The sequence below is a fragment of the Oreochromis aureus genome, linkage group 11 (genome assembly GCF_013358895.1).
Source record: "Oreochromis aureus strain Israel breed Guangdong linkage group 11, ZZ_aureus, whole genome shotgun sequence".
NCBI lineage: Eukaryota > Metazoa > Chordata > Actinopteri > Cichliformes > Cichlidae > Oreochromis > Oreochromis aureus.
The window spans coordinates 14,140,093-14,162,667 of record NC_052952.1 but is presented as its reverse complement, the minus strand read 5'-3'; the positions used below and the strand labels follow the sequence as shown (position 1 = coordinate 14,162,667).

The 22,575-nt window shown below is 40.8% G+C and overlaps 3 protein-coding genes across 12 annotated transcripts in view; 1 reads left to right on the top strand and 2 right to left on the bottom strand.

Annotated features, from left to right (window-relative positions):
• The first annotated feature begins 5,450 nt into the window (after nucleotides 1-5,450).
• prss35 (serine protease 35) lies at nucleotides 5,451-11,541 on the top strand. The gene is made up of 2 exons (XM_031740280.2): nucleotides 5,451-5,764; nucleotides 9,063-11,541. The coding sequence occupies exon 2, from the start codon at nucleotides 9,082-9,084 to the stop codon at nucleotides 10,333-10,335; it is 1,254 nt and encodes a 417-aa protein (XP_031596140.2). The 5' UTR covers nucleotides 5,451-5,764; nucleotides 9,063-9,081; the 3' UTR covers nucleotides 10,336-11,541.
• A 1,282-nt stretch (nucleotides 11,542-12,823) lies between these two features.
• Nucleotides 12,824-19,543, bottom strand: LOC120442821 (clathrin coat assembly protein AP180-like). Its single transcript, XM_039620108.1, has 8 exons — nucleotides 19,431-19,543; nucleotides 17,393-17,590; nucleotides 17,286-17,304; nucleotides 17,033-17,123; nucleotides 16,820-16,915; nucleotides 16,448-16,582; nucleotides 15,736-15,824; nucleotides 12,824-14,835 (listed from the first exon to the last, which is right to left on the bottom strand). The coding sequence occupies exons 2-7, from the start codon at nucleotides 17,562-17,564 to the stop codon at nucleotides 15,744-15,746; spliced, it is 594 nt and encodes a 197-aa protein (XP_039476042.1). The 5' UTR covers nucleotides 17,565-17,590; nucleotides 19,431-19,543; the 3' UTR covers nucleotides 12,824-14,835; nucleotides 15,736-15,743.
• A 492-nt stretch (nucleotides 19,544-20,035) lies between these two features.
• The window catches only part of snap91a (synaptosome associated protein 91a), a 57,503-nt gene continuing 54,963 nt past the window's right edge, over nucleotides 20,036-22,575 (bottom strand). For 8 of the 10 annotated variants that reach the window (XM_039620101.1, XM_031740250.2, XM_031740251.2 and 5 more), the window contains 2 exons: nucleotides 22,074-22,145; nucleotides 20,036-20,167 (listed from right to left, as the gene is read on the bottom strand). In XM_039620101.1, the coding sequence (XP_039476035.1) occupies nucleotides 20,162-20,167; nucleotides 22,074-22,145 (78 nt within the window). In that variant the 3' untranslated portion in view covers nucleotides 20,036-20,161. Of the gene's footprint in view, nucleotides 20,168-22,073; nucleotides 22,209-22,575 lie in introns of those variants that run through there. The other 2 variants (XM_039620102.1, XM_039620106.1) reach the window with 1 other exon arrangement.

The following is a 22,575-nucleotide window of genomic DNA, read 5'->3' as shown; positions in this document are numbered from 1 at the left end:
TAGTCAACTAATCATTATAAGGTTATAGGAGACAAAATCTAAAGTTGATGCACTTTTACAAAGTATGAAAGTTAGTTGTGTTTTTACAGGTGAGAGTTGCTCCACACGGTTTACAAAGTCTTATTTTCATTGACATCCATGCAAAGTATGTCTACTCTTGTCTTCCTCCCGAGTCTTGATATTTTGTTGCATTTTCTTGAGAAACAGGGAACTACTTGTACTGTTTCCCAAATTAATCATTAAATAAATGATCAAATGTGCGTGTCTCTCCTTACTGACAAGAAAATTACTTCTGATTGGAATGTTTCCAAACTCGTCCCGCCTTTCTACACAACTTAATTTGTTCTGATTGGCTCTCGTCTCTTCAGAATATTTTCATCTCGTTTTTATTCACTGACAAAAGCGTCTCTCGTCATACTTTTTATTTACCATTATCTTGCTGTTGATTAAAACTATGGCAAAAATTTATTAGTCAATGAAAAAAACTGGAGGCCAGGGTTATCTAACTTGCATTAGCCTGTCAATCAAGACAGCCAAACCTTAAGCTTTAAGACAATGCAAACAGGTGATAGGTCACCCTGCAGATTTTATGAAGGGTGAAAATAGTTTTATACATCAGACTGCAAATGTTTTCATTTCAACACTGAAGCTTGGCATTTTAACATGGAAGTCTATGAGGATTTACCTACTTTTGGATCCAGCCTCAAGTGGCCACTGGAGGAACTGCAGTTTCCAGCATTTCAAGCTTTCAGACTGCTTTGTTTGGACAGGAAACAAATCTTTGTGCTGCTTTTGTTTTATTTCTTCCAGACAATAAATCACTAAGAGCAGGAAATCACCGGCAGTCTCTTAAATTACCGTGTATGAATGAAGGCAAATATTTGCTCAGGAATCAAAGTTAATAAGGAGGAATGTCTCCACAAAACTTTGTGTACACCTTTAAGAACCACACCCATATACTGGTTTACTGCTGCAGAGGTTTGTAATGTCTGATCCTGAGCACCCAGGCACACCACTAAGAACCCATCTAGCAGTCCCAGTGCAAAGAGAGTACTTCCTGTCAGGGTGTGACACACAACACAAAAGAACCTCTGTCCCCACAGTGCAGCCCTGACCAGGAATATCACTCACTGCTTTTCTGTTTGGAAGATACAGAGCAGGGAACATAAGGCTCTAAATCTCTCTATCTCTCTCTTTGTGAGTGTTTTCCCTTGATCTTCTTTGACCTTTGACCTTGAGTTTTACTGAAAACAGGAACATTTACTGTGTGTCTTTGTCTTCCTGTGTTCAGATTACAATAACAGCGGTCACAGTTTGTTATGGTGTTGAGTGGCCTCCCAAATACACAATTATAATTATGCAAGATGCAGTTCTACAGACAGATTTGTTCTTAAGTGGCACCTAGGAGGAGTTCAGGAGAAGCCGTGGCTTTCACTAGCTTTTCTGCTGCTAACATAATCCACAAGCAAATTCATGAACAGATAGGTTTCATGTTGTGTTGCAAAGAGCACAGCGCTCTAATTTACTGTACACTCTAATATTCTGTAGTCAGATATGAAAACCTGGTCCGGCTGTCTTAGATAATTATAGGCCAATTTCCAACCTTCCACTTATTTCAAAAACTCTTAGAAGAGCTGTTGCAAAACAGCTGAATGATCACGTGTAGATGAATGGCCTACTTGATGTGTTTCAATAAGGCTTCATCATAGCACAGAAACAGCATTGGTGAAGCTTAGGAAGGTCTCTGATGGTAGACTCATCTCTGTGCTTGTCCTGTTGAATCTCATTGCAGTATTCAGTGCTGCTGATCATATTACTGCAGAGAGCAGAACACACTGTTACTATCAAAGGAAATTCGGTGCAATTGTTTGAATCATACCTATGTGATAGACTCCAGTTTGTTCATGTAAATGATGAGTCTTTTTCACACATGAAAGTACCACAGGGCTCTGTGCTAGGTCAAGCACTTTTTACTTAGAATATGCTTCCCTTAGGCAATCTCAATAGAAAACACAGCATAAATAATGAGACTCCATCTTATCTTAAAGACCTTATAGTACGGTGTCAGCCCAATAGAGCACTTCACTCTCAGTCTGCAGGCTTACTTATGGCTCCTAGGGTATTTAAAAGTAGAATGGGAAGCAGAGTCTTGTTATCAGACGTCTCTACTGTGGAACCAGCTCCCAGTCTGGATTCCACAGACAGACAGCCTCTTTACTTTTAAGATTAGGCTTAAAATTTTCTTTTTTGATAAAGCTTATAGTTAGAGTTGGATCAGGTGACCTCAAACCATCCCTTAGTTACTCTGCTATTGGCTCAGAATGCTGCGTGACTTCACGTGGATGCACTGTCAGGCACTGAGCACTTTGTCTCCAGTCACCTCTTTTCACTCCCACATGTTTATACACCACTGCAGCATGTCATTACATTTGTCCTTTCTCTCCTTTAGTCTGTCTTTTGACCTTTCTCCCTTTTCATTTTTTTCCTTTTCTTTTCTCTTCTTGTCTTTCCCTTGAACCCCCAACCAGTCTGAGCAGACGAGCCTCGTTCTTCCTGCTAAAAGGGAGTTTTGCCTTCCCACCATCACAAAGTGCTTGCTTATGGGGGGATTGTTTGATTCTTGGGGTTTTTCTCCAGAATACAGTAGGGTGTTTACCTCACAATATAAAGCGCCCTGAGGTGACTGTTTTTGTAATTTGGCGCTATATAAATAAACCTGAATTGAATCATCAGTCTGAGAGAAGCAGTTCATTACAAGTTTGTCCAGTTTGACGAAGTGGGACCACTTACAGGAACAAGCCTCATAAGGAAAAAAAGAAGAAAAAAGAAGCATTATAGTTTAACATTTGCACCTGTACTAACATCTGCCTCATGCAAGCAAGGATGGTTGTTTGAAATGTCCGAGTTGAGCAAATATTTGTGCAGTGTGCACACTTTGCTATTGTAAGCCCACATTTACATCACATCTGATACAGAAAAGCATTTTGCCATAGCTGAACTTTACCTCAACAACACCCAGTGGAAACTGCTGCCAGCCACTTTTAGTTACTAAAGAGTCAACCACATTTCACCATGACCATGACCATTCAACCAGACTCTGTGTGGACTGACACATAAATATTTGCCTGTGACTAATTTTAGAAACAGTTTGTGTTGAGATGCACTTTGGGGCGGGTCGGTGGGTGAGAGTGCCAAGTCACTTTTCTGACCATTCAACCTTTGAGCCTTCTGACAACCAGTTAAGTTTTGAGTGTGTGCAGATGATGCAGATGGTGCAGATGATCAGGTTTGTGGTTCAAAATTCCTGTGTTTCGTGTATCTCACATCTATTAACTATACCTTGTTTTATCCTGGACAGGGTAGTGAGGGGCTGGAGCCTATCCAAGCTGATAATGGATGAAAACTTGAGCAGGGTGCCCGGCCACAGCAGAGATCAGACCATGATCAGACTCTAAACCCATTTAGAATCACCTAACGTGCACGTCTTTGGTATGTGAGATGATGCTGAGAAAACTCACACTCAGAGGCCTCAACTGCACCGCCATGCTGTCCCATTGCATCAGTCTAAATCTCTTTTTATAATACAAATTTTCAATTTGTAGGCTGATTAAAGCAGATTAAAGGATGCAATGTGAACAAATAAAACTTTTCATCCATCCATTCATCCACCACTTGTCAAACCAGGGTCACTGATTTGGGCAATATTTAGAGAACACCCTTGACAAGGTTAAAACAGAAAGAGACAGAACAACCATCAACATGCAAGATCTATAGAAACTGACAGTATCCTTCATTAGGACAAGAATTCTCAGATTCATTTGCTTTTTGTACTATTATTTTTCTCAAAATCCAAATTCTGCCTTTTTTCTTCCTGTTTTCCCCTTCATGTCTCATTTTACGGCTCCTCCCAGCTAATTACCAAAATGATTTACATACTGTGGCTTCAGTGATCTGAGAGAGATGATGAGCGGTAACCCAACTTAACCTTTAAAAAAAAAGTTCCTTTTGAGTGATGTCACATACACTATGTTTTTCCACTGTCTGTGCGGCCTTCTGCTTAACTTAATATGCTGGGCGTGAGCATGACTATGCAAAATCATTGTGGAACTGTAGGAGTCACTGGCCAGTGGATCAATCTCTTCTCTCAAAATGTAGCTACAGAGTCTGAAAGAGAAGTGAGGACCACACCCAGATGCCACAGGCATGGTTAATATAACTATTGCTGTGCATCCTGCTTGGAAAACATCAGGCTTTGTAGTTGTACACACGTGTGTGATCACCACCCACAGAGACAAACACCCATCATGATCATTAACATTGTCAGGTGTTGTGGGCCACCCAAGTCTCCCTCTGCTTCCAGTTTCAGGAGCAGGTGTAATTCTATAACCAGTAGAAGAAGACTGAAAGCTGCTGCTGTACATCAGAGTGAGTGACAGAGGAGCTTACTCAAAGATCACTTTCTGTCCCTAATGACATGCTGCACTCCCCGCACTCCCTCCTGAGCCACATGTGTATCATCGCTCTCCCCTCCAATCCGTCCTCTTTCTCTCTCTCTCCCTCTCATTACACACGTATTTTTCTTGGCTCGTTGAAACTTCAACCATATAGTCACCGTGGCGTTGAGACCTCCTCTCATTTTGTCCCGTTTGGTTTCCAGATTGTATAATGCAAAGACTAAACACGCAGGGCTATTTGAGTGGGTTGCTGCATAATGAAGGCAGCAGACGAGCCTGCCAAGTCAACCAGCAGAGGGAGGTTGTCAGCATCCACATTTACCAAAGTAGCTCATGAATTACATGGAAGAAAGAAAAGCATGGAAGAAATATATAAATAAAGTGTCAAGTTTTAAGGCTTCCCGCACACATGTGTATTTTTTTGTGTACTCAAATAATAAATGAAGTCACTGGTAGATAATAAGAGTCCTCTACCTGAGTTGTAACCTCAAATCTCAAAGATTAGATGCTTAGAGGACAGAATTAACTTAAATATAAGTAACAGATGGATCTTTTAAGGGGTAACAAATCTATTCAGCTCAATTCAGTTTCATTTATATAGCGCTAAGTCACAACAACAGTGGCCTCACTAAATCTAAAGGGTCAAAAAGCATAAAACTATATCGGTAATCGGTGAATATGTTTGATATATTAAGGTGAAGAAGGAAAAAAAACATGTTAATAGCAACTGCTTATAATATTTTTGTGGCGTTTACACCTCAGCGCTGCAGATGTGGAGACTCACACGCACCACAACAGAAACGCCAAAGACTCTGTAGAGACCGCTGGAACTAATTCCTTCACAGTTCTACAGACTGAGGTGCGTTTCATTTTTATTTTTCCCCTCCTCCACCTCCTCCACGCAGACCGGGTTTGCTGGTGAATAGACCACTGACTTCACTCCCGATTCAGCCTTTTAGTTAGATCGCAAGGTCTGGTCCCACCCATATGTGAACAGCTTTTGTCACAAGTGAAAAAAAGAAGTCCCTTTCACATTCCCCCCCTTGCCTCCCTTCCTCCCTCCTCAGTCCTCCCTTCCTACCTTCTTCCCTCCCTCCCTCCTCAGCATCAAGTGCAGTCTGAGCGGAGCGACTTTTCTCTCAGCCTCTTTGAAGGAGCAATGAGGAGAAGGCAGCCATCGCCCTGCTGATAGCAGAAGGTCTGGGATGCAGTGAAGTCCCGTTTGTTTTCCAGTTCATATTTGTGTAGGTCCTGGGAAAACAAACAATAACGTTGCGGATTTGGCAGATCCATCAATCGAATGCGAGCAGGTAGGAAGCGCTATTGTGCACACTTACCCATTATCATTGTGTCCCGATGGGGAACACGCGGGGAATGACTGACTTTATTCATTTTTTTTCTTTCTTTCTTTCTTTCTTTCTTTCTTTCTTTCTTTCTTTCCAACTTATTTACATGTTTAATAGATTTTCTTTTCGTTTTACTCCGATCTGTTGATGATTTAAAAGTTTATTTAATTGGATTCAGTAATTTTGAGTATAATTACTAGTGTTGTGCGATGTTATTCCCTTAGGGCACACTGAAATACTTTCAGTGCATTCTTAAATAGACACATTGTCAATTTACTCTCCACATACAGGTGATGCAGATGTGGAATCACTGAATATGTGCTGAATATGTGATTTAATTGTAGATTTATTTACATTTTTATGTTGCCAATGAAAACACACGCCTCATATTTTTACTTTGATTTTTTAAACAGGGTTTCAATCGGACTTTAATGTCAGATTTCTGAATCTTTTATCTCTTTACCATCTGACTGACAGAAGTGGATCTAATATTAAGAAAAAAGGCTTCAGTGAATGCCAACGCTTACTGATTTCATTATACACCATTGTGCCACAGCGCCACCCCTTGGTGACATTTATCTCCCGGGCGCCCCCGATACTTTCCTGTGACTTCTTCCACTGAGGGATGAAGAGGGCACAGCCTTTTGTTTAGCTGACTGCAGTGGAAAATAGTTCAGTTGAAATGAGGGCCTTCTGCTAAGACCGAGAGCCACCATGGCAGCATATCAGTTTCCACTCTCTGTCGAATAATTGCAGGCTTTCTCCTAGATTGCGTGTTTGTGTCTGAGTCTGGCAGCGAGAGTGTGAAGTTAAACACAAAACTAAAGGTCATTTTTGTCTTCTCATTTATTGAGAGAGTTTTACAGCTCTTGTGGGCTTGTAGTTTATTGCTGTCTGTTGTAGGGTGGCTAAATGATGGCCAATGGGTACGTTTTATTAGAAGCTTTGTGGTAAGCTGAAGCCCAAAAGTCCCAACTACAGTTATACTTACTTGAAGGACAGTGTGCTTAATGACAAGTTTATCAGCTGTAGGGTTGCCTCCTTGACCAGTGAGGTTCTCCGTCTCAGCTGAGTCTCCTGGGAACTGTACCAAACCAGGCAGCATGCCTTTTTCACAGCACATCAGCATCTAATTGAAAGGCAGTGTGTCTTTGGAACCCCCCCACCTCCCTTGCCCCATCTTAAAGGTTTGTGCTCCAGCTGGTCTGTCACACTCAGTTTCAACCCTGTATATTTTCACCCCCGACTTCTGTTTAAAATTAACTTTTGGATTTGCACTTTTGTGCCAAATCATTCTCTCTCCTTGCATACGTGTGACTTCATCACCACAGCTACGCTGACGAAACTGCTCTGCAGTGAAGTGATGGTCTGCTGAATCTATTAAAACGCACACAATTTGTAATTTTCTTTATAGGTTTATCAGGACTGTTGGCAACGTTACAGTCGTACAGTAGAAGCACGAGCCAGCAGGCTGTGTGCAGACTGCACAGTCTCAGTGTTTGATGTCATTCGTGTGCATGCAAAGAGTCGAGTGCAGCTAAGGAAACCAGATACTGTCATTACAGAAAGAGAAGGTTAACCATTGTGGCGAACCTCCAAGCCAATGTCTCAGCCCATTCGGAGGATCAGGGTTCATCTTATCCTTTTCTCTGCCCGCAGCCTCCAGCAAGATTCAGAGGATATAAATCTTTCAACCACACAGCTAATGTATCAGCTCCAGAGACATTTCTGAGGAGCACAAGAGTACTTTAAAGTGCCATTGCTTCAAATAAAAATAAAACTGCACCAATTTGCAACCATTTTCGGCAAGCATTTAAATACGTAAGTGTGATGTGCTGTCACACTGCTGTACAGCCAACTGTAATTCTGTAGAACTATAAGTCTGTTGGACATCTCTAATGTTCTGGGCTATATTGCCTCCCTGTGGCTGTAATCGGACTGTGCATATTGTGATCCAGAGGTCTTAACATTGGACCTTTTCATTCCAGGGAAATCAGAGCGTTCCTATATTCTGAACATACGTAAAGCTCTTCAACGGATACGTTCCATTCTTAGGGAGTTATTAGTGTCTGGGAAAAAATCCATTGCAATCAGTACAAAAAGTGTTGAGACATTTCACTTCAAAACCACAAACATGAACCTTGGAGTGACCAAAGTTATTGTGGTTCATAATGGGGACCACCAACTGTAAATTGTTATGCTAATTCATGTTGTGGATGTTTAGATATTACAATTAATAAATGGGAAATTTTGACAGTTTGTAGTCCTACATGAAAAGCCAAGGCAATGCCAGTGTTATTATGGTTAAGCATCTGGGAACCATGGATCTCTGCACCAATATTTATGGGAAACCATCCAATAGGTGTCAGCCTTCTTAAGTTGAAGCTTAGGACGACTAGCAGGGAATCACTAGTCAGTGGAATATATCCTCCATGCACTACAATGGCATGTAAAAAAAACTGCATGGCAAATGATCTCCTGATGTTGAGATATTTTAGTCTGAACCAACCAAAATTCATTCTGTCCAAAAGTTCTCAGAGGAAGAACCTGTTGGCTACAGCTAGAGGATTATTATGATTTGTCATATCAGGATGACTAATGGTCTTTTTTTTTTTTTTTTTTTTAGCTTGTCCATGTCGTGAATGTTTATATATTTCAGGAAAAAAAGGAAAATGTTGACAAGCTTGTGGTCCTACATGAAAAGCTTGTCATTGCAAGCATCTTTAGGATTCATCCTCTGGGGAACACAGATGACTAAAGATTACACCAACCTTAAGTGTCACCCTCACGATGGTGTGAGCGTCTGCTAGAGAAAAACTCAGGGAGTCACCAGAGTCAGCAGTGTACATCCTGTTGGGACCACGAATATGTGCAGAGAGTTTTATGGCAATTGTTCTTTTAGTGTTTTGATGTTAGTGAAGGATTAAATGTTGAAGGAACATTGGTCAACTCGTGGTCCTATATAACAGGCTGGGCAAGATTTATGGGAATCCATCCAACAGTTCTCACCCTCAATAAGTATCACGCTTGTGGTAATGCTAGCAGGTGACAAAGGAAAAGGCAGGATGTCATCAGAGTCAGTAGGATATATCCTCTATGCCATAAATATATGGCAAATTATGTACTGATGTTGAGCTAATTTAGCATAGAGTTTTAACAGTGGAGTGAGCAACCATCAGTGCTACGATTAGTATCATGTGTGGCTAAAGAAAGTATAATAATAATAATAATAATAATTCCCTCATATGTTCTTATTTTTCAGAGCCAGGCCCAACTTAACAATGGGCCACATACCCTTCTGTGTCCTGTTCCCAGTGACAGTGCTGGCTGTGGTGGCTGTAGCTGCTGTAGATGATGAGTACACCTGGCCGCAGTGGAAAGTTCCTCTGGTGAGGAAAAGACGTACTGTGCCTCTCAGCAGCCCAAGCTTCTCAACTCATCCACAGCCAGAGCTAAGTGGGACTTGTGGGATCGAGTGCCAGCATCGCCTTCCTTCACCTTCCCTGGAAGACTTGGAGCAGTTCTTGTCTTACGAGACAGTCTACGAAAATGGCACACGCACGTTTACCTCCATTTCTGTGCAGGGTCTCAACCAGATGACCGCATGGTCCAGAAATGCCTCGTCTAGCTCTCGCCACAAACGAGAGGTGTATGGCACAGATACCCGCTTCACCATCGCTGATAAGCAGTTCTCTACCAAATATCCGTTCTCCACCTCTGTGAAGGTGTCCACAGGCTGTTCTGGGGTTCTGGTATCCCCTAAACATGTGCTGACTGCTGCCCACTGCATCCATGATGGAAAGGATTATCTAGATGGAGTGCAGAAACTACGTGTCGGGATTCTGAAGGAGAAATCCAGGCGAGGGAAAGGAGGCAGAGAGAGAGGAGGACGACGAAAAGGTAGAAGAAGAAAGGGAGACACAGCTCAAGAAGATGGACAGGAAAAGGAGGAGAATGGCGGTAAAGGGAGGGGAAAAGGGAAAAGTAGGAAGAGCCGGAATAGGCGAAGCGTGGAATCTGAGAAACCATCATTTAGGTGGACAAGAGTCAAAAAGACCCAGGTTCCTAAGGGTTGGTTCAAAGGCGTGTCAGGTGGACTGGCTGCGGATTACGACTATGCTGTTCTGGAGCTGAAGAAATCCTCAAAAGTCAAGCACATGGATCTGGGTGTGATCTCCTCAGTCAAGAAGCTTCCTGCTGGGAGGATCCACTTCTCCGGCTTTGATGATGACCAACCTGGTAACTTGGTGTACCGGTTCTGCTCCGTGTCTGAGGAATCCAATGATTTGTTGTACCAATACTGCGATGCCAAACCTGGCTCCAGTGGCTCTGGGGTCTACATCCGCCTCAAAGAACCAGGCAAGAAGAAGTGGAAGAGAAAGATCATTGGAGTCTTCTCTGGTCACCAGTGGGTGGATGTTAATGGAGATGGGACGCAGCAGGATTACAACGTGGCAGTGAGGATAACACCCCTCAAATACGCTCAGATCTGCAACTGGGTCCATGGGGAGTCAAGCGAGTGCCAGGTAGCCTAAAAAACACAGGACCCCCCCCACACACATAACCCTAGGTACAAGAGACCCCCAACCTACACACTTGATTTGATCATCAATCAGGGGCCCAACAACTGCCTTCCTGTAACCTCCTGTGCCTCCCAGTGGCTCCTGCTACACTGGTCCACACACACACACACACACACACACACACACACACACACACACACACACACACACACAGACACACACACACACACACACACAGAGCCATTCAGACTCTGTGTTGACAAGAGAAACTCGTCAGCACATCAGAACTGTGGCTCTTCAGCTTTTCTAATTTATTTGCTAAAAAGAAAAAAAAAACAACTGAGAAAAAACATATATATTATATGTATTTTTCAGATCATTCTGATCTGCTGTTTCTAATTTGACCTTGTTTTTTTAAAGATATGACCTCTTTGGAAGGTTGAAAAATGTGTATATTATATTATCCCTGGTACATTTATTCTTATTCTAGGCCCTGTATGAAAAGACTGCACTACAAGTCTTCTCCACTAGTGCGCATCAGGTTTGACAAAAGACCCAGGAAAAATCATTGTAACTCTTGTTTCGCAAATGAACTATATGGAGATATGGAAATAACTTTTTTATAAACATTTTTAATTGAACATGTTCCATTGTGTGTATCTATCTTGTTTTTGTTTTGTTTTTTAAACTACCTTTTGAAGACAAATCGTCTGTCTAAATACAGAAAGGTTCCTTATAGAAAATAGTATTTTTTTCTCTGTGAGTCTTGCAATCTTTTTCTCTGTTCTTGCAACACAGTGAAATCTGGTTTCATTATTGTGAACATAATTATGTTGGTGCTTATCCAGAAGATGTGGTGCTAATTTATGAAAAAGTAGAAGGCTTTTAAAAGATATTTTGTTAGCCACATACTGTAACTATATATTTAATGTGAGGCCACAGATTTGGGTTACATTAAGATGGGTCCGAACCATCTGACAGTTTACTTGAGCTGCATATATTTTTCAAATTCTAAAGGATATAGGATTTGCTATAATGCTATAATATTGTCATATAATGGAAGGTTTTAAATTTGGATTTTTTTTTTTTTTTTTTTTTTTTGTTAGATTTTCATGTTGCTTATATTCCAAAAGTTCATTAGTATCCTTTTGAAGACCAAATACCTGAAATTAAAGATGCAGATTGAAAACTACCAAACATTAAATCAAGTTTACTACCTTTGTGTATATGTGTGTTTTCAATTACGTACATTCAACCACAGCAATCTATAAAATATCTAAACCATTAAACAACACGGTCGGCTTTGAAACCCGCAGCCAGTGAAGTATAATGTAAAATCAAACTTTAGAAGTGCTTTTCATCATTTAAATTAAGAAAACTGATCAGTTGCACACAGTTTATTAGATGTTTAATCCATAAAATTAAAATTAAATTATAAAAAATGTCTCCAGAGTAGCCTCATATCAACTGTAAAGCATAGCTTTGGAAATGTAATAGTTTGATGCGGTTTTGTTGCTTTGTGGACTGTGCAGCTTGATATCATTGATTAAGCTCTGAATTCTGCATCATATGAACCTTTAAACAGGATTACAACCTTAAGCGCACTAGCAAATCCACTGAGACAATAAAAAAGAAGAAACAGAGTGTTATGGGATCAAGATTATAAACCCAGATGTGAATCACTCTAGTGGGATTTAAAAACTGGCAGCAGATGCAAAAAGTTATTTTTTTCATGGAAGAACAGGGATGAAGAAAATTCTCTCAGATGTATGGGGTCGCACTGGCTTCTCAGGTCAAAGGTAAACTTAGTTTGCCCACAGACTAATGTGGAGAACCTTACAGATTAATAGGTTTCTATTGCGTGAATGATTGAAAAAGCAGAAACTTTTTAAACTGTGAAAATGACACATTTCACATTGGATCTGTTTTCTTGTTTAAAACGTTCTCAGAAAAGTATTCAATTAAATTTGGACACTGTGGAGTTTAGTTTCTGAAGAGTAAAGGAAATTTTTTTTATCAACATATGGCTTAGAGAAATGAAGTTAAATTAAAAAAGACAAAACAATTGAGCAAATAACAAAAACAACAAAAACAACAACATCACTCCATTGTTTCATACAAATCTGGTCACCTCTGGCTGCAATAAGACAAAAATGCCAGCAGACAAAACACTAACACTGAAGCATTCATGCTCAGAATGAAATCAGAATAGTCAGTACAGACTGCACATGCTTCGTTCTGCACCCAGACTGTACAACCCCACATCTAGATTGGAATAACTGGGAAGAGACACCGGCCTAGGATTTCTGTTTGTTGATTATTTTGTGATCATTTCAAATTTTGACATACAAGTGTTTTTCAACTCTACTCTTTTAAACCTCTTTTGGAGGACAGAGCCACAGCAAAAGGCAGTTATAAAAAAAGACTATAATGTAGCGTTTTCATGTGGTGAAACTGAAATGAAAGCAGTCATTTGGGATACTGAAGGAAAGCCAGACAGTTCAATCCATCATTGAATTTATTGCATCTCAAAGGGCTTACATGCACATGGGGAGGGCCATTGTAAATAAAATAAATTTACAACTAAACAAAAATACAATTTTCATAATTTAGTCATGAAAAATGTTAATAATCTCCCATTATTTTCTCTGAATCACATCTGATTCACACAACCAATCCACTAAGAGGACAACACACAGAGTAAGCTTGATAACTGTCTGTAGTTTACAGCACAGGAGAGGGGGACCGGTGTTAAACAATGTCCAAACATATGCATATGTCAACACTGAAAACATACAGATTCCAATGTAAGTAAGCAGGAACAGAAGTGCTTTGGGTAACACGTTGAGAAGGTCCGACAGTGACCTCCTGTGGGTTTCTCTACACACTGTTCCTCATGTGGCCACATACAGAATTACATACAGTTCCACTAAAAATTGTCCGATCGTCAGTACTGATTAGATGAAGAACTCAAACGCAGTGTTCAGACAGCAGCAGGATCTGATTTTTTTCTTCACATTATAACTTGGCCACGTTTGCTCAGTGGGTGCATACTACTAGATAACACTGAAGTTAAAGGTACCATGTGGAGTTTTCCACTGCTAACAGGAGTAAGGTTTTGATGAGGAGGTGTAAACACTGTACATTTCAAAGGTTTTTCTTTACATGAAATAAATGCTTCATAATCATAACCATAATCAACAGATAGGGGATACTTAAACAGCTTTCTTTGGTGTGAAATACTGAATGCAAGCAGAATATTGTATGTAAACTCCATAATGTACCTTTAATCCACACCCAAGTCAGTGATGGGATTTTCTAGTTGTTGCTAGTTTACCATGTTGATTAACTGTTGTTATTAGAAATGACTCAATATAAATTTCAATCCTTAAATCAACTGGATGTAAAATTGATTAATTTGAGCTGGCTGAACACAGGGTTTGGTATGGCATTGCTATTGAAAAAGTCTGAAAGAAAGAACAGGCACCAGACATTCCCCGTGTGAGAAGTGTCAAAACCAGACTTACGTAGACAGTTAAACAGGAATAGTCTGAATTTACCTCCGTGCTGAATAAGTACATTTTAAGATATGTCCTGTAATAGCAATACCAGCAAATAGCAGTAGCGGTATGGAGGATTATTCTAAAACAAACAGAACATATACAAATGAATAACATAAAACAAAAAGACAAAAGAAGAAACGTAGAAAAATAAGCCACCAGTTAAAAACAAGAAAAACAAACGAAAGGATCACTTGCTGGTCTTGTATGACTCAGAAGCCCATAGAAGAGGTTTCTAAATACACAGTATATTAATCATGTAGCGGTAGTCATATTTGCTTCCAAATAGTGTTGAAAGATGATGGTAAATAGAAGGATACTCACACCACTTCTTACAACTTCATGTCTGACTCACATTTATATTTCTCTTCAACACACGTACAGAATAGAGACGTAATCCTGGCCCGGAGAAATCTATGTACATCAAAGAGGACCTTTCTGTAAACAACACACAGCATGTTTCTCAGAAAAATCTCCCGGGGCTTTGTTTGTTTTTCCCACTCTAATCCAATCAGAGCGGGACAAAAAGAGAGCCCCTCCCCCTTTACAGGGAGGTACGGACAAAGAAAGGGGCGGAGACAAATAAGGGGAGGAGCTCAGGACACCAAAGCACATCCATCATTCGACTTAGTACTAGAAATGAATCCGAACACGTACGCCTTCGCTTTCTCGCGCTTAATTTTTTTTTTTAAGTGATTTTGTTTAGACAAAAGTTTGGTACATCGACATAAGCACACGCTTTTATTTTTTTCTCATATATTTATATGTAATCCGCTATGGTTCACTTTCACAGTTTGTGCTACGACATCACACAGGAGAAGGGCTGGGCTGGAGTAGGGTGGAGAAAAGAGGCTCTTATTAAGGTTGAATAGCTGAACATCGCTGGCATCCTGAGATGTTGACAGACACCAGGTAAAAAGGTGAGGGGGCTCTGATCCAAAGAGGGAAGCAGCTGGAAGACAGGAAACAGAGAGCATTTTTAATATAAAAGTCATTTTGTTCTGGAGGCAAATGAAAAGGTTTGTACTGGAAGCTGACTGTGATTTTTGTTTTGCAAAGCGATGATTTGAAGCCAGCTGATTTTCATGTTGCTTATATTCCAAAAGTTCATTAGTATCCTTTTGAAGACCAAACACCTGAAATTAAAGATGCAGATTGAAAACTACCAAACATTAAATCAAGTTTACTACCTGTGTGTATATGTGTGTTTTCAATGTTTTCAATCTATAAAGTAGCTAAACCATTAAACAACACGGTCAGCTTTGAAACCCGCACCTAGTGATGACATATTCAACCAAGTATAATGTAAAATCAAACTTTAGAAGTGCTTTTCATCATTTAAATTAAGAAAACTGATCAGTTGCACACAGTTTATTAGACGTTTAATCTATAAAATTAAAATTAAATTAGGAAAAATTTCTCCAGGGTAGCCTCGTATCAACTGTGAAGCATAGCTTTGGAAATGTAATAGTTTGATGCGGTTTTGTTGCTTTGTGGACTGTGCAGCTTGATATCATTGATTAAGCTCTGAATTCTGCATCATATGAACCTTTAAACAGGATTACAACCTTAATCGCACTAGTCTTAATCCTAGCTGAAGACGCTCAAATTCCACCTGGGTTTTATTTAATCTGAAGCTCATTCTTAGTCATTTTATTTTGTGGATATAAAAGCACAGAAATTAAAAATGTATTTAACTTCAGCTAAAAGCAGAAAAAAACCTGAAGATGCTGTATATGGCTTTATTGTTTGTTGATGACTTTCTTAAGCTCTGAACTCAGATTTGCAGTGGAACTGCAAAGTCACATGGTTTCAACAAACGTACAACAAGAATTCTTTCATGAGCTCCCACCTGGGGTGTTATAAGAAGTCCTTGAGGTCAAGTTCTGCCAATGGGTCCTTGGGCTTCTTGGGGCTCTGGCTTGCAGGTCCTGGAGAAAGCTGGAGAAACAGGACACACAGATCTTCTTAAATTGACCACAGATATTTTAGATAAGAAGATATAACTAATTAAATTCAAAATTAAGTAACATTTTTTAGAGTGACTCCCAACATGTAGCTTATTTATGTTGTTTTACATTGTTTTTATGTGCATTTTGTAGCACAATCACAGAGCAGTTTGCTGGAGCTTATATACTGTACTTTATGCTCTAGTTTTGCTGTTTGCTGGGACAAAGTCCCACAGCTTTGTAATGGACAAAAAAAGGTTTTCTTATTATGATTCTTAATAATATAAACAATGTTTGTAAGGAATATCTCTATAGATCTATATGAAAACCAGAACTATTCATTGATATGTAAAAGCCAGTATAAATATACATATATATGCACAGATCACGGCACAATTAATTTACTGTCAGACAACCCAATCGATGTGTTTTTAAAAGTTTAGCCCCTGCTAACCAGCTACCTTTAGCCCTTCTCACCTAATGTTTCCATATGGGCAGACTGGTCAAGTTGCTGTTATAGCGGCTCTTTATTTCATTTAGCTATCCTGAGTTTCACATTTAAACAAGCATGCAAAAATACAGCCTAATTTTGAGGGAAAGACTGTGATGTGTTACCGGTGCTCCTGGTGCAGCAGCTCCGGGTGCAACTCCGGCCACCCCAGTGAAGGAAGGTCTCATCATGGGCTGTCCCATCATAGGCTGCCCCATCATGGGCTGCATCATAGGAGCTCCAGGCCCTGCTGCAGGAGGCTGGTAAGACAAGGGAAGGACATCAGTCTTGGAGCGATACAATTCCCCAATTCTCCAAAAATGCAATAAGATAGAAAAGCAGCTCAAAATGGTGTAGTTTTTGGATGTCTGTTTCCAAAAATATGCATTCAGTCAGTTAAACATAAAGTTAAGCATAAAGAAAAAAAAAACATTTCTTAGTTTAGAAGCTCTCTACAATCCTCAGAAAAGATTAGTTATAAATTAAATGAAGCTTACCATGCCAAAGCCAGGCTGTGCACTCATTGGTGGCACCATGGCTGCACCAGGGGGAGCTGCTCCTGGCACCCCAGGAGCTCCAGGGGTGGCACCAGTCTAAAGAGAACAAACAGGTGAACAGGTCACAAAACAGTACAAATGCATTAGTTTTCAGAAAGGCTGCTTTTCGTATAAAGCGTATTCTGATCCTGATGGAGTGAATGCTGTTCTTACCATGGGGGCTCCCGGTGTAGCCCAGCTTGTGGGGGCTACCTGTGGCATCCAGTTTGCGCCTCCTGTCAGCTTCTTCTCACTCTGTGAGTCCCTAAAGGAGGTGAAACGCAGAATACAAGTCAAGATATAAGCAATTAATGTCACTTCAATCTCTGTCTGTTTGGGCCAAATGAGCTTCATATAATGAGTGATCATAAAGAAAGGATTTGCAAATCTAATGATTAACTCATTTTTATAGAATTCACACACTTACTTTTTCTTTACTCCAAGGTCTGAACAGGAAAAACAAGGAAGAATGAGTTACCTTTCTATGTAAGAAGACAAATAATAGAATTCCATACAGGAAAAGCTACAGTTTACCTCCAACCAGGTTGGCCAGCGATGTGTCCAGATCTCCTACAATGGTTTTGGTAGCAGGAGGGGTGGCGGATGGAGCGGCTGTAATACCCCCCACTGCAACAGGAGTTCCCATGCTTCCTGCAGTGCTTCCAGTAGTGCTGCCCCCAGTGCTCTGGGGCGTTACACTAGGCATCAGCAAGTCACCTAATCCATCAAACACTTGATGGTGGGAAGGTTGGATAAAACAAGACAGATTACAAACCTGTCAATCCCTATGTTAATGAACACAGGCAAAGAGCAGACAGTATGATGAGTGGGACAATCTGGCTGTGACAGCATAAGTATTCAGTTGTGTATCACATGCACAATGTCTGGTAATACATTTGACCACTGAAAAGGGCAAAACTGCACCAATTGAAGTCACTTAGTCAGCTGCTCAGCCAGTTAAGATTGTCCCATCTCAGAACTTAAAAACCAGCAACATCTGGAGGACATGTTCTAAACCAGGTGTCATCAAGGCCAGCTGGTTTAATTCCAACTAACAATTACAGAAGCACTGTATTGTTACAAGTTGGCTGTTTGTTGTGGTATATATGCATGTACAAACGATCAATTTTAATTTTATTAACAGCTTCACAGTGTATAAGCAGGCAAGCAGCAGTAACAGCTTTGGCAAAAATTGGGCATAACATTTGCTCAAGAAATGCCAGTCCTCTTCAGCTGGTTGTTCAGCTACAAATTCTTTGTAATATCTCATATAGACCATGCTCTGAAATTTTGTGAAAGTACAAGTCGATGAGACAGAGAAGCTCACTTCTATCTGATGTCAACAATACTGAGGTGAGTTGCTGAGGATATCCTGAACTTTCCTGTTTTTAAGCACTGGTGTTAGCCTTTGTTAGCTGCTGTTAGCCAGTGTTAGCAGCTGTTAGCAGCCATTAGCCAGTGTTAGTGAAACTTTCTTTGAAGTGTATCTAACATTGCTGGACTCAGACATTTAGTAAATAAACTCTCATGCAATGTGACAGGGTCATCCAACTGTTTATCAGAGAGATAAACAGTTCATACTCTGACCTAACATTAGCTGGTACAATGTTAGCTTAACCATCTGCAGTTGCTGTTTGGCTGGCTTGTTCTCAGCTGTCCAGAGATGGAAAGTCACATTTCTAATCTGCTGTTTTTGCATGTTTTAGAGGCTTGCCTCTCGAGTTTTCACTTCTTTGGTAAAGGAGACCCCTTCTCTTCTTTACCCTTTGACATTCTTTGAATCATGGGTAGTCAACAATGGCAAGAGACATCCAAAACTGGGATTCAAAATCTCATAGAGGTAGGTTTGCAAGGTAAATACTGAACCGTGTAGCAAAGCGGACCTAAATCACATCTACTCAGTAAACGCCATTACCGGAAGTCCCCCAGGAGACCCCTTCCCTGATGGAAAAAACCCCCCACATGTACTATCTTTCATATCTCAAGTGTGAAGGTTAAGAAAGAAATTAAATTTGCCTCTGCAAACAAATCAATACAACAGAGTTCTCATCTATAAAAAAAAAATGGCGGACTCTCTAGCCACATACATAACATCCTTCGACAAACCACCATCTGCTCCAGTGTATTTTTAATGGATTAAGCCTGTGTTATGTGTTATGGAAGCCCTAACACAGAGCCATACTGCAAAATATAAAAATCTTACAGATGGAACCATTAAACTTCTTTAGTCTGTAGTGGTTCTGAATGAACTGTAACTGCAGGCAGTAGACCAGTAGACTAATGCTTGCAGTAGGTTTAATCATACGATGCCAAATCTATAAGGTTTAATCAGAGCGATGCTTTAAAAAAAATGAAGGTTTGAAAGATGTCGCTGAAGCCTTGATGGCATGTGGTTACTCCAAGAGGCTAAAATCCAAAAGACTGAAGGGAAACGTAGATGCATTAAGGGTAAGCAACAAGTCGTGTCTCATGCAAGAGACAACATGCAACTTGGGAACAGCTTTGGTAAAGAAAACAGTAAGGGAGAGTTGTCCAAAGGGCATGCTGTTATCCACCGCAGGGTTGAACTCACCAGTTACAGATTAGAGGAAGCAAGCAATGACCCAGCAGAGTGGAAGGAGGGTGATGAGGGAACAAGATGTGTAAAGCAGAGGAGAAACACAGAAAGAAAGCAAGAAAATAGAAAGAAGGAAGAGTGGAGGGGTGATTGGGGAGGTGAAGAAAGCACAGCATTTGTGAAAGTTAAAGAAGTAAAACAGAGGAGACTTAGAGAGAAAGACCAGTGCAAAAGAAGCAGCAGTGCTGAGGAATAAAGCAGTCAGCAGGAACAAGAGTTTTACGTCAGACTGTGACCGCAGCACGTCAGTGTCTCATTCATGCAGAAATCAAGCTGTCAGCAGGTAACAATAACTAGGTCAACTGTTAAGAGCGCTCAGCTTTAATAAAGCAAACGAGATTAATGCACATCAAGCAAGACCTGTGCAAATATCAACAAAATATTTCATAAAATTCTCTCAACTCACATGACAATGACATCAATCACTAAAATGAAGCAACATGACATCCACTTACTTGAAGCATCAAAGCCACCAGAGGGTGCTGATGTGGTGGATGGAGGTTCTGCTGCTGCTGCTGGAGCTGGCACTATTGGTACTGCTGCCACTACAGCAGGTACTGGTGGAGCTAGCGAAGGAAGCGGGCCCAAGGCATCAAAACCCGTCTCCAGGAGGTCATTCTGAACCAGAGCTGGAGCCAGGGCTGGAGCCAGAGATGGGGCGGCAGCAGGGGTGAGGGTGGGGGACATTAGTCCTGAAGGATATAACCAACAGGACTGTAGAATCATACTGAGTACTGCATCAGCACAATTAAATAAACAGGAATAGATCATCCCTCCGAAAGGAAAACAGATCAAATATTCATGCTCCAACATATCTTTAGAATTCATAGTATCATATTGTCCCAACAGAGCACTTTGCTGTCAGACTGAAGGCTGACTTGTCATTCACAGTTTCCAAATGTACAATGGGAGACAAAGCCTTCAACTATCAGATTCCTCTCCTGTGGAACAAGCTATTAGTTTATGGTTTAGAAAGCAGATGCCAATCTACTTTAAAGACCAGACTTCCAATTTTCCTGTTTCATGAAACTTGGAGTTGACGCTGAATCAGGAAACCCTGAACCATCCCTTAGTTTTGCTGCTGGCCTCAGGCTGCTGGTGGACTTCCATGAACTGTCTCCTTTTTACACTAATCCCAACATCTGGTCGCAGGAGATGATTTCCCCTCCCTGAGCCTGGTTCTGGTGGAAGGCTCTTCCTGTTAAAAAAGGAAGCTTTCCTCCCTGCTATAGCCAAGTGCTTGGTCATAGGGATATATCTCTCACTATTATGGTAGATCTTTACCTTCCGATGAAAAGTGTCTTGAGAAGATTGAACTGATGCTGATAATGATTTAACAGTTACCTGACAAATTTATTTTTAGATGTTTCAGTTACAAAGACATTCAGCAGTATTTAACAGCTGAAAGAAGAGAAAAAACTGTGTAATGTTGAAGGGTTGGGGTTGATGAGTTATAACAGTGTATACTGCTAATACACTGTGCATCAGTCTTATTATGACGGTTCTGAAAGCAGGACTTCCACTTAAATTGACTATTTCTATAATGCACTGAAATATTTACTGGGCCAGATCTGCACAGTTTTCTTTTTACAGTAACATACAGAGAGCCAAATAAATGCGTGCCAAGTGTCTGGGTATGATCATCTACTTCTTGTCATGGCCCCTGTGCCTACCCGGCTAGCCCAGTCTGGCTACAAGTGTTTTTGTCTTTGTTGTCCCTTCTCGCTTCCCTCTTGCACTCTGCGCACCACCGGTTTACTGTGGACTCCCGCCCCTGGCTCCCACACCTGCAAGCAATCACCTGTGATCAGCGCTCACTCAAGCTCAGAAGTGCCTCATCGCTGGATTATTGTGTAACCCTTGTTAGTGTTCCTTCGATTATCTAGCTTCTTCGAGTAAACTTCTGTGAACTATTTTAACGTCATTTTCCTGTCTCCGTGTCAGATTCAACCTGCTAGCCTGAGGACCTTCTGCCACTGCTTGGTTGTGAGTTGGGTGAGTCAGTGTGGTGCGAGCTGGGCGAAGAATCCCCAGGAGGAGGAGTATCTGTGTGAATCTCTGCTTGTGTTTTCCCTAAACTGCCCTCGTGACTCTTGGAACACCCTGGACCCGTTTCTCTGCACTTGTAGATATTGCACTCGGTGTTTGTGGAAAATAAACAACCTATTCTTGTGATTTCAGTCTGCGTTAGTCCTTCCTGTGCCCGTGACACTTCTAAAGGTTTTGTAGTTTCAATGTAGCTAATGCACAACTGCACCTCCCAGTAGGTTCATCAACTATTCAATAAAGATCTAAATGAGATGGGCAAGACATAGTCATGACGTCAGTGGGAGGTCGTGGGGGAAAGACATATTCCAAATGAGTCCTAAGTCACTCTGGAACAGCTGTGCAATTAATTCAACTAGAGCTGCCAAGTCATTACTTTATTGACGACATCTTAATCAGTGTAAGACTCTCCAATCAACCATTTGCCAAAATGAAAAGTTTTTAAAAGACTTTTCAGCAGAACTTATTTAACATTTTCTGTCCATTCGGTCTTTTGATTTGCATGAAACACTGTGATGGAACTCCAAAGAGTGACAACTAGAAGAGTCTCACCTCCCAGCAGGTCGTCTTCAAGCCCTCCAGGAGCAGAACTCTGCGTTTCCTCCACAGGGCCCCCGAAAGAGTCTACGAGAGCATCCAGTTATCCACAAGGCAGCATGGAGGGCAGAAAGGGGTGAGAGGTCAGCCCTGGTACACAAAATGAGACACGATGAAGGGGTGGGTAGGACACAAAATTATCTTCATAAAAGAAAAAGTGTGAACAAAAAAGGTCAAATTAAAACAGATTTTAAGGCAATCCATCCAAGAATTGTTTAAACAGAGAAAATACAATGAAAACATCTGTGTTGGTTCAAGGACACATCTAAAACCTGCAGGACACCGGCCCTTGAGGCCTGGAAAATTAAAATAATATGAGGCACAAAGTACATCAACATCAATTTTATATGGCACATTTTATTGTACCAGTGTGTGGGATGTCAAGTCAGTACTTAAATAACATCTATTGAGTGAGCCTACATATGCTTTATGTATCAGGGCACTGATGCTTACTGAC